We start from the raw sequence: 12,612 nt of genomic DNA, 5'->3' as shown, positions 1-12,612 counted from the left end.
AGACTGCAGGCAGTAAGGCCAATAAGAGGATATTACATGTTGTCCAGGCCAGAAATTGTGGGGTGGGTGGCAGGAGGGGTGATATGATAGAATGAGCCTCAGTCTTCAAGATTCGGTGAATAATTGGAAGCAGTTACTCAGGTAGGAGAAAAGAATGAGGAATGGCTTTCTGTTTCCTAACTAAAGCACCATTTTGTTTTTGTTTTTGTTTTGTTTTAATTTTTAGCACAAAGGGTGAATTCTTACATGCTCTGTGACTCCTGGTTGCTTTCTCAGGAGAAAAAAAAATGTTATGGGTTATGTTATTCTTTCCTGATGCCAGGCAGTATTTGTAGTGATATTTTTATTCATTCTATAAACATCCCCCTGGATCTCCTCTAGACGCTGATTCTTTGCAAACTTTCAATAAGGTTATTCTCAGATTTGCACTCAGCTCTTAATAGTATGATTTTCCAAATAGGAACAGTGAATATTTTTCTTCAAAAGACTAAAAAAACAAGAATTCTGCATAATGACTGCACCTAACTACATTCCTGCCAACTGTGTAGGAGGGTTCCCTTTTCTCCACAGCCTCTCCAGCATTTATCATTCATGGACTTTTGAATGATGGCCATTCTGACTGGTGTAAGGTGATACCTCATTGTAGTTTTGATTTGCGTTTCTCTGATAATTAGCAACACTGAGCATTTTTTTCATGTGCCTTTGGCCATCTGTATGTCTTCATTGGAGACATGCTTGTTTAGGTCTTCTGCCCATTTTTGGATTACACTTCAATGAAAGAAGAAAAAAACAAGAATTCTCTCCCCAGTGCCTGGTACGTGTTAAGTGGAAATATGGGTGACTTGCATTGTGCATCCTGTGTTTAGTTCATCGCTGCTGTGTGTCTTGTCTTTAGCTGGGATGACAGCAGTTCGGTGAGCAGTGGTCTCAGTGACACCCTGGATAACATCAGCACCGATGACTTGAACACCACTTCCTCGGTCAGCTCTTACTCCAACATCACAGTCCCTTCCCGGAAGAACACTCAGGTGAGAATCACCTTCTTCCTCTTTCCAGTGCTTCTGCCAGATTTTTCCAAAAATTATGGTACATTGCACTGACATATAGCACAACCTCTGCATAAAATGAAGCAGCTTATGTATACATTTTTTTCAGTTGATTACAATCTAATCCAGAGTGTCTTGTGTTGCCATATGTTTGTTTATAATATTGATATATTTGTTTATAAATCTAAAACTGATTTTAATAGTCTAATTTTGGACTTTACTTGATTAATTTTATATTGATCTCTGAGATGCCTTGCTGGACCTCTTGAGAATGATGAATCGAGAATGGATATTACATAATTAAGTTTTATCTTGTCTTACTTCTCCTTGTTAGATTTGACATAGAAAATGCCTCCCTCTCTGGAGTGCTTAATTGGGATTTTCTGCACACATTTCTCCTGACATTTCTCTAATATGTGCAAGTGAGAATTATACAGCTAAAGTTAATGAAACTTAAATGAAGACAGAGATAAAAATAGAGGAGTCTCTGGAATTCTTTTGAAATATAAATCACTGCTCCTCTTTTTTTTTTTTTAACCAGTCATCTGAAAGTACATTCCAGTGCTTGATAGATTTTTCTACACAAAGTTTTTCTGTCACCTTTTTTTCTTCGTAGCTGAAGACCGATTCAGAAAAACGATCTGCAGCAGAGGAGCCCTGGGATAGTACAGAGGAACTGAAAAAAACCGAGGAGGACTTTGGTAGCCAGGGGGATGGGGGTGGCAAGTGGAAGGGCGTTTCCACCGGACTTCCTGAAGACCCCGAGAAGGCGGGGCAGAAAGCCTCCCTGTCTGTTTCACAGACAGGTTCCTGGAGGAGGGGCATGTCTGCCCAAGGAGGAACGCCATCTAGGCAGAAAGCTGGGACCAGTGCGCTCAAGACCCCTGGTAGGCTTGTCTCTGGCAGCTGTTATGCCAGATTATTTTCATTTATTGCTTCCATTCAATCTTTGTTGTCTTTATAGTAGCTTTTCTTAATTAAATCAGATTCTTCATACTGTTTAATATTTTCTGTCTAAATTTCATATGCTTTATCATGGAAGTCCACATAAACTTAGCATTCCAGGCATTCTCCACAGAGCACCATCCTAATTTGGTGAGGGTCTTTATTTTGCCAGAGTCATTTCTGGTGACATGGAAGTCCAATAAGCCTACTTATTCAAAAAATAATAATAATAAAATTGCTTTCATTCTGACTTTCTTATGAAAGTTTGGAATATTTATTTTAACTATGCACCTGCATTTCACTTCCAACTCTGAGAAGCAAGAGCAATCACATTCCAGGATTGGAATGCTGGAGATATGAAACATCTTTTTTTTTCACTTTCTTTTTTTTTTTTATTGAAGTATAGTCGGTTTACAATGTGTTAATTTCTAGTGTACAGCATAGTGATTCAGTTATACATATATACATTCCCTTTCATATTCTTTTTCATTATAGGCCATTACAAGATATTGAATATAGTTCTCTATGCTATACAGTAGGACCTTGTTGTTTATCTATTTTGTATATAGTAGTTAATATCTGCAAATCCTGAACTTCTAATTTATCCCTTCCCACCCCCTTTCCTTCTCTGGTAACCATAAGTTTGTTTTCTGTCTGTGAGTCTGTTTCTGTTTTGTAAATAAGTTCATTTGTGCCATTGTTTTTAGATTCCACATAGAAGTGATATCATACAGTATTAGTCCTTCTCTTCATTTAGTATGACAATCTCCAGGTCCATCCATGTTGCTGCAAATGGCATTATTTTATTCTTTTTATGGCTGAGTATTATTCCATTGTATATATGTACCACAACTTTTTAAACATCATGTCTGAATTAGACTTGATGAAAAAAGAGAGTGTTAATGCGCAGGCATATGAATTTGTGTATTTCTCCTTAATTAGGAAAAACCGATGATGCCAAAGCTTCTGAGAAAGGGAAAACTCCCCTGAAAGGATCGTCTCTACAGAGGTCTCCTTCGGATGCAGGAAAAAGCAGTGGGGATGAGGGGAAAAAGCCGCCCTCGGGCATTGGAAGATCAACGGCCACTGGCTCTTTCGGGTTTAAGAAACCAAGCGGGGTGGGGTCATCTCCGATGGTCACAAGCAGTGGAGCCGCCATAACGAGCGGTTCCGCGACGCTGGGTAAAATCCCCAAATCTGCCGCCATCGGTGGGAAGGCCGGTGCGGGGAGGAAAACCAGTTTGGATGGCTCCCAGAATCAGGATGACGTGGCGCTGCATGGTAGCTCCAAGACTTCCCTCCAGTACCGCAGCTTGCCCCGCCCTTCGAAATCCAGCCCCAGCGGCATCCCGGGCAGAGGTGGCCACAGATCCAGCACCAGCAGCATTGATTCCAACGTCAGCAGCAAGTCAGCCGGGGCCACCACCTCGAAACTCAGAGAACCCACCAAGATTGGGTCGGGGCGTTCCAGTCCTGTCACTGTCAACCAGACAGACAAGGAGAAGGAAAAAGTAGCAGTCTCAGATTCAGAGAGTGTTTCTCTGTCAGGTTCCCCCAAATCCAGCCCCACATCTGCTAGTGCCTGTGGGACCCAAGGGCTCCGGCAGCCAGGATCCAAGTATCCTGACATTGCCTCTCCGACATTTCGAAGGTAAGAATGCGTCAGATGATGCTGGGAAAATACAAAATGCTGTACCTCAGGGTATAGATGTATCCTATATACTATCCTATAAAAGATAAGTATATATCCTAAATATATATATATGGTACACACACACACATACACACACACACATACACACACACACACATACACACTATGATACATATATCTTAGAATCTTAGTTTCTGAGTACGAGTTTTAAGAAGCTGATGATATCAATAGCTTAATGAAAAAATACGGCTCATGGTGAGAAATGCTCAGACTTTGCAGTCTTGCTATCATTGCAGTATTAGCACCAGAAACAACATTCATGAGAGACTTGAAAGCAGATGGCAGTACCTAGGGGAAGTGATAAAATAAAGCAGTAGCTTGTAAAATTTCCATAGATTTTCATCTTTCCACAGTTAAAAATCAAATCAAACCAAATAAGTCTTCATGGCTGTTGGTATTCATTCTAGTGTTTATTATGTTGCTGGCTCTTAATGAGCTGATGATCGCGACGGTGGATGAAATTGTGTCCCTTGCACAGTACCAGGTCACAGTGGACAGATTTATACAGTATTGTGTCTTGACATGTTAATGAAAATCACGGCATGGTATGACTGACAGAACTTGAAAACATTTGGATGTTTGGTACAAGATTATAACTAAGGAATGGGCTAGGTTTTCTAATTCTTCGTCATGTTTCTTTGCTATGACTCTGACAAACCAAGCAGGGCTTGGTTTCTGCACAGAAATTGTCTTTGTTATTGAACGTGCAGAATTCTGCCGTGAGATAGCCCTGTTTTTAAATACTGATGTGTTTTAAGTGGCAGGAAAATACATACTGTTAAAACTTGGGACAAATAGTTAAATCTCTCTAGGTCTGTTTCCCCATCTATGAAATGATAGAGTATAATTTATAGTCTGTTACATGTTAAATATTTTTAATGTTTGCTTTTATTATGCTGACTAAATCAAGAGCCTTGATACCTGGGAAATAGAGGGTCTTGAAACATTTACTTTTACATTTCAAGCAATCTCAATACATGATTGTTTGAAAAACCTAGAGGTTTTATATTCCTCAGTAGAAATATTAATGCTGAAGAGCTGACTTTTTGAAATGTTGATTCTCACTGGAAAGAATAATCTTTGTTGTGAGAATAACTGTTTCTGTTGCTTAAGTAAAAGCCAATAGTGCCCTCCAGTGGCCCATTACCTATGAAACAATTTCTCATATTCGTCATAAAATATTTTGCTAGAGGAAATACAGATTTCATTGCAGCTTAATTAGTAATCATTATGCCATTACTTCATATCACTTTATTTCCACATTTACATAAATTCAATTATATCATCTGCTTCATTTGCAAAACTAAAATGTTTTCTGAACTAAACTCCAACATCTAACTTAGCACCAACTGTGTTTCAAATCACTCTTAAAAGTAAATATTTGAGGCGGGGAGGGTACACTCAGTGGTAGAGTGCATGGTTAGCATGCACTGAGGTCCTGGCTTCAATTCTCAGTACCTCCATTAAAAAAAATAACTAAATAAACCTAATTACCTCCCTCTACCCCCCCCCCCAAAAAAAGGAAAAGCAAATATGTATTTGACTAGCAGTGGCAACTGACATAAAACCCTTTGGTCTTTCTTGGGGAAAATACAGACAAACCAATATGTTGCCAACAACGTCCAATGTTGTTTCTAACCAACTAGTCTCTGACAACCACTCAGGTCACCAGCTACACAACATAACCTCCAAAACCTTGCCTTAAGCATTCCTTTGACATTTTGGAAAAACTGTTAAAATGAAAAAAAGAAAGAAAGAAAAATCATTTCAGTGTCATATACCGAATGCGTAGAAGTTGTTTCATTATAATGGTTCTCTAAATAGGTAACAACAAATGTGGTCAAACGATTTCATCTTTGCAAAAAAAGTCTCATGAACACTTAATTGTGCAAACCAGGGATTTCCACTTTTGAGCTCCGCTTCCTTTTGTTTGGCCTGTGTCCTCCCACCATCGGGGGGTACAGCCCAGTACCGACTGACTTACCCTTACGGTGACAGGAGAGATTTGGGGCACTGGATAAAGAAGTTCAAGTTTCTCAAGTTCATTAACACAGAGACAGGAAGCGCTCGGTGGCTGGGTCCACTGAAGCGCACCTGGCTCTGTGTACTGTAACCCGAAATATGAAATGTGGCTGTTAGTGTCTCGGAACAACTGAAGTTGTTATTTGTTTTTCTTTTAGGTTGTTTGGGGCCAAGGCAGGTGGCAAATCTGCCTCCGCACCTAGCACGGAGGGTGTGAAATCCTCCCCAGTAATGCCCAGTCCTAGTACCACATTAGCGCGGCAAGGCAGTCTGGAGTCGCCGTCGTCCGGCACGGGCAGCCTGGGCAGTGCTGGCGGGCTCAGTGGCAGCAGTAGCCCTCTCTTCAATAAGCCCTCAGACCTAACTACAGATGTCATAAGCTTAAGTCACTCGTTGGCTTCCAGCCCCGCGTCGGTTCACTCTTTCGCCTCAGGGTGGTCTCGTGTGGGCTGCCAACCTGAGCAGTTCCTCTGCTGGCAGCAAGGACACTCCGAGCTACCAGTCCATGACTAGCCTCCACACGAGCTCGGAGTCCATTGACCTCCCCCTCAGCCACCATGGCTCCCTGTCTGGACTGACCACAGGCACCCACGAGGTGCAGAGCCTGCTCGTGAGAACGGGTAGTGTGAGATCTACTCTCTCAGAAAGGTGAGCTTTCCCGGAGGCATCCGTGAAGCCCTCACCCCCTCTTCCCTGCACGGCGCCTCCCCTCCTCCCCTGTGACGTTCCCTTGATTTCAGTGGGAGTGCCACTTTGCAAAGGGACGTAGGATGGATGCGACTGGGCCCTTTGTATGGGCTTCCTACCGAGATTGCAGAAGGAAGTAACCTTTAAGGATAAGAAAATGGGATAATTAGTTTCTTAATGTGAATGCACATATATACACACTCAATAGGCAATTTGAATACAATTCAAAGCATGTATTTGTGTATTGAATGTTTTCTCGAGACATATCAGTGATTTGGCCTCAGCTCCAGGACAGCACATCTCCTCCAGATAATTTCAGCATTTTCAAGTCCAAATTAAAATGGTGCTCTGAGTGAAATGTTAAATTTTCTATATTAGCATTTCTGTGGAAAAATAGCAAAGGGGTCACTGGGAATCCTAGTTGAACTAGCAAACAGATCTGTTGTCAGATATGCAATCTTAGAGAAAATTACACCAGTGACACTTTAATAGGCCTTTGAAAAGACACCACTTTCTGAGATGTTTCCCATTCATTTAATGAATTACTATTTTCTTTTAAACTTAAAGTGAAGAACATAGTGAGGCATTCCTTACCTAGCCGACTTATCAGAAAGCATCAAAGATGGCTCCAGATTCTCTTCCCCCCAAAACTATTTCTCAGATATTTTGGTACTCTTCCCCTAAGAGCATGTCTTAAAACTGCCCCTTTTTCCCTGATGAACTTAATTGTTTTTGTTTCCTGCCACACCTAAAGCTTTCAGAAATGGTCTTGGCTATGTATCTTTATTGTGTTATTTGTAAAAGTACCATTGGTCACTGAAAGTGCCTGATACCTTTCCCAAACTTTTGTTCAGCCTATGACTGATACTGGCATGTCACCTCAGACTAAGCATGCTGCAAATAGGTTATGATCTGTTAACCAGAATCACCCTCCAAAATGCTAATGATTTTTTAATCATAAATGTAACTGCAGCAAGTTGACCATTTAGCCATCAACCTATTTCTTTGACATTCATACATTAAAAACAGAGAGAAATGGTCAGGTAACTATTTGTAAGCAAGTAACCCTCAAATAAAACTGGGTGATAAGACTGATGAGTTTTATAGCTATAATATAAATGCAATGTTAATAGTTTACTTTGATCTATATTTTAGCAAAAATCAGTATATATTTTCACTATAGAAACACACTGGAAAGTATACAGTTACCTATTCTCTTTAGGCAATTTTTTTTTAATTTTTATTTTTCAATCTTTGAAATAGACCAGTTTTACAAATGGGAGGGTTCTAGTATTGTAAGTAGCCAGATCAACAATTTTTCTAAAATAAACTTTAAATAAACTAATCTTGAATAAATGAATGCTTTAAACTTGATTCTTAGTAAAACATATTGATGAATATTAAACTGTGAAAAGCAAATTACCTCCAGAGGTATATTATATAAGATAGAACAGTAACTAGTTTCTTCCAATCAATTACTGGATTGAAATAATTTTTAATATAAGATGCTGCACTTTTTCCTTTCCTGGGAACAAAATTGCAAGCCAAAGCAATTTATTCTAATCCTTTAAAGTACCCCCGAGAACTTTATGATCTGTTGAAGAGAAAAATAGATTGTATCAAAGATCCTGGCTTTACTATAATTAAGTCCGCAGAATATTGGGAACACTACAAAGACCAGAGAGCCATACTTGAGGGAATCTGTGCTAAAGAGTAAATATTTAAGACAAAATAATTAGAAAGATGCAATAGAGATGTAGGCAGATTCATGACTTACCTGTTTATCTACAATTTCAGAATACTTTATTGATATTCAAGGTTCTAGTACTAGTAAATCAATAGTTTTTCATAAAAATTTTAATTATGGTTTAAATTTCCCCCCATTAAAATATCGTAAATAAACAAACAAATGAATTCTTTAACTGATATTCTCTCTAGCTACTCTAGATTATTGGTGGTGTTGGCTATCACTAGTTCTCATTTATTTTGTTTGTTTTGTTCTTTGTGACCAAATCGAACCTTAAAAGTAATTTTTTTGTTTTTCGGTTTTAAATTTAAAAGTAATTTATAGTTGTAGCCAACTTTACAAATTTCTGGCTTGTTTTTAAATATCAGATCTAGCTGCCCCACCTTTACAGTCCTGCACAGCATCTCCTGGCTTTAGGCAAACAGCATCTTCAGACTGTTGGTTAAAATTCCTTCTCCACACATTCCCACTGCCTTTTTGACTCCTGCAGGGATGTACATTTTTGACCTTTTAGGGATTTGACCTTTTAGGGTATCTGTATTATAAAATTATTAATATGCAGATTCAAACACATATTTCTACTTAAAGTTTTAACTTATATAGGTAAACAGTTTTTTCCTGATTTTTCTTTGATTAAATTCTCTGCCTCATACGAACATATAATGTTTATCCAATTAATAGCACAGCCAAAACAATGCCTATTTTCAATGTCCTCTGTAAGGTTAAATTTTAAAAAATTTTCACACGGGAACAATACCATCTTTAAAGTGGCCTATGACTTTATTAATGCTTCAGCATAATGTAGTTGATATTTAAAGGTCTCGTATTTATTCAGTATGATTCCTTTCTGTTTGCTGGTTTATCCACACTACTAAAAACAGTTCTATCATCAAGATACATACCAGAACTGGCCTCTACACAATATACCTTATGTGGACATTTCTGATACATAAAAGTTGTAGGGTGCTTTTGGATGCTTTCTGTTGAAGTGCTAAATAACGGAGCACGCATAGAAGAAAACATTTTAGCTTTGATTTTTGAGTGATTACATTTCAAGTCAGTATGTCTGCATTCATGTTATGTCATCCCCATTATGCATATCCTGTGTTTTTAATTTTGATTGTTTGAGGTTCTAATGGAAGAGAGCTATCATTCTGCAAATGCAAATTAATTGTGCTCTTTGGTGACCCACATGCCAGAGATTATGACAGAACTCCCTAGACTTGTTCCACTTAGTTATTGCCACCCTCTTCCTCTATTTTTAGAGGCCATTTCTCATTTTCTCCAGACACATTCTTTCATCCCTTTCTAGGACCAATGGAAACTTCTTTAAAATAGAGACTGAAAACTTACAGCCTTTTAAACATCTAATTTATAATTTCTAAAAGATGACGTAGTTTAATTTCATGAGAATATTTAAATAAATGGTACCAGAAGCAAGCTTATACTTCAAGCAGATATGTATTATCTTTATTCTCTTATAGGTAAATGGCAATACGTCTGCCTTTATTTTTATTAAAGATCACTTAAATACAAAAAATAAGTATTAACATTTTTTCCTTCTCTGTCCATTGGAACTTGTCACTAACTTAGGCAGAGAAGGTCTTCCTCATTTCCACCCCTGTGATTCTCCTGCCCATGCAGTCACAGCAGAGGTCTAGTGATTGGCACGGGGAAGGAAAGACTGCCAAAGCCCTGGGTGTATAGAATCTCGAGGAGAATTATGTTAACATGTAATTCAATCTATCTTCTGATAGTCCTGTCACTACATAATCATTGAATGTATGACAACAATGGACATCTGGTCTCTTTTGGTTGGCCTTTTCCAATGAGTTGAGCGTTAAATATGTGTTACCAAAAAAACCTTTTTTTGTGTAATTCAGAGAACTATTTATGTTGGATGTGTAATTTGGAAGTTCTGTTTACATTATGTCCTTAGGGATTTTCTTTGTTTTAACAGCATGCAGCTTGACAGAAATACACTACCCAAAAAGGGACTAAGGTATATATTTCTCTCAGCACCATTGCTGCCTTTCTCTGTTGTTACGTAAATTTTGTGTGCTGTCTCTTTACTTCTTTCTTTCTTTGTTTGCAAAGAAGCACCTGACATCGAGGATGAAATCTCTTTTAATCCTAATGTTTTCTCTGGCCTGAGGAGTTGGTGAGATAGCCCTCAGGTAGAGATTTTGATTGAGGCCAAAAGTCAAGAAATTAAATCTAATGTAAAAGCCATTATTCTGGGGGCAGCAACTTTTCATAGAATTTAGAACTCACTTCTGAAAATTAAAATAAAGTGAATTTTTCTAACGTTTACACATTGGAGGCATATGCTTATAAAACCTCAACCCACATAGTCTACATATGTGGCCTGTGAATGTTGAAACGTTGAAGGATGCTCTAATTTGAATCAAAGAATATTTTCATCATCAGAGGACAAATATGGTAACTGAGGTATGAATTTTTAAAGAATCCTTTTGGTAAAAACTCAAAAGAGTTTTGTTTTCTATTTTTCTGGAGTGCTGGTATCTTATCAGATCAATTTAGACATGAATTAGTCTAATATCACATCATAATCTCAAAATAACTATTCAGTTCATCATAAAAAAGGAAATGCAAACTGAATGCGTGGCCATCCTTTACTGTACACTTTTATCTGATTAGAAAATACGGAATGAACTACTAATAGAGATTTAACACCATATGAACACAATAAGTTGACTGCTCTTTAGTACCAAGAATTTACTTACTCTGGTAAAATTGAATGCTGGCCAAATAGGTCTTTCTCTGTTATCCTTCTTCTCTCCAGTTCCTTAGCAATAGCAAAGAGCTTGCAATTATTCCATTTTAAAATTTTGTTCCAGAAATTTCTTTTTTAATAAAGTAAGCCCATTTTTCTCTCCATTTTTTTTTAAATCCAGACATGGTGTCGAGTGTCATTTTAACCAAGTAAATGTTTTCACTTTCTTTTAAAAAAGATCTGTCAGTTTGTGTTCTGTTTCCTCTGTCTTGCTGTGGCCATCACTCCCGTTGCCTTGGCTTCCAGCCTACTCCTGTCCACCATATTGAGCCTGTGTCTTCACCCTCTTCACATCCTTCTAAACACTGCGCTTTTGAGCTCCTCTCAATTAACCTGGCTGTCTGCTCATTGCTCATGATTTTCAACTACATATCTCACAGAAGCATAATTTTCTTTTCAAAATCCTTTATTTTTTTTTTCCCTGTGAGATTCAAACAGATGGTGTCAAATCATCTGGAAGAACTAAGCAATTATAATTAGATTCAATCTGTCTGAGAATGTTGTTCAGTCTGAATAGTCAGCTCCTCTCTATTGTGTTCTTGTCCTGATACTACCTTGCCCTTGCAGATGTGCTTAAGCGTCTTAGCTTGGTGTTTTGCAGATACACCCCGTCATCTCGGCAGGCCAACCAAGAAGAGGGCAAAGAGTGGTTACGCTCGCATTCCACTGGAGGGCTGCAGGACACCGGCAGTCAGTCGCCCCTGGTCTCCCCTTCTGCCATGTCGTCTTCTGCAACAGGAAAATACCACTTTTCCAACTTGGGTAAAATATTCATCCATTTCATCTTGTTCCTTTCATCACCTGCTCTCCCAGGGCCCCTGACATCTCTCTATGAAAATCGTTCATTTGAAGAGGAGATAAAAGAAACCATAACAGTACCTTTTGTTTGTATGATGCTTACTATCCACTAAATAATTTCAAAACATGTTGCAGTTTACTGCTCATGACAACAAGATGACATAGGTAAGACCGTTATTATTTTATAGTCTGGGATCCAGAGACACAAAGAGATTATTTGACTTAAAAAAAAAAGGCTCTCTGATGCCAGAACACCTGACGCTAAACCTAGGGGTTTTCTCAGAGTCCTCTTAAAAACCAGGAAAACATCTCCTTATTTTCTGTTTAAATTTTTTTCATCTTTATAAGAAAGTGAATTACCTTTTCGTAGAAAAATAGAAATAATTAAGAAGAAGAAAAAGCACGTGATTCCATGGCTTCACAATTACTTCTTTTACTGTTTGAAAATTAAAACTCTCCTTAAGATGCATATGAGAAATCCTATTAAGGTAGTACCCTGTAAACATTTTTAGATAAATGCAGTGGAAAAAAAATGACTATTTCAGCCATCGGGTTACTTTGTGCTTAGCATAATTTGTATGAAATATAAAATCATTTGTAAAAATGTCATAGAAAACACAGGGAAGAGAGTGATGAAATAATGAAAGCCTAAACATGCCAGTTATCCTTTAATAGATCCAATGCTTTTAAAAATAGATTTCTTTTCTGCAAAGTCACATATAAAGTAGTCCCAATATTTATTCTCTTTTCACTTGAAAAAAATTTTTTGTAATCATGGATCAACAGATTGTCCAAATTCTTTACTAATTTGAACTTTTCAACTTTTTGCCCCGTTGGGACAGTCAGGGTATTTCTC

The 12,612-nt window shown here is 38.1% G+C and overlaps 1 protein-coding gene across 1 annotated transcript in view; it reads left to right on the top strand.

Annotated features, from left to right (window-relative positions):
- The window catches only part of NAV3 (neuron navigator 3), a 311,096-nt gene that overhangs the window by 225,016 nt on the left and 73,468 nt on the right, over positions 1–12,612 (top strand). Inside the window, 7 exon segments of the mRNA XM_006179097.2 lie at positions 896–1,028; positions 1,663–1,933; positions 2,934–3,642; positions 5,886–6,159; positions 6,161–6,375; positions 10,122–10,163; positions 11,560–11,720. Coding sequence (XP_006179159.2) covers positions 896–1,028; positions 1,663–1,933; positions 2,934–3,642; positions 5,886–6,159; positions 6,161–6,375; positions 10,122–10,163; positions 11,560–11,720 — 1,805 coding nt within the window.

Source organism: Camelus ferus, chromosome 12 (assembly GCF_009834535.1).
Source record: "Camelus ferus isolate YT-003-E chromosome 12, BCGSAC_Cfer_1.0, whole genome shotgun sequence".
Lineage (NCBI taxonomy): Eukaryota > Metazoa > Chordata > Mammalia > Artiodactyla > Camelidae > Camelus > Camelus ferus.
Note: the sequence above shows the minus strand (reverse complement) of the source record. Positions and strands in the feature narration are given on the sequence as shown.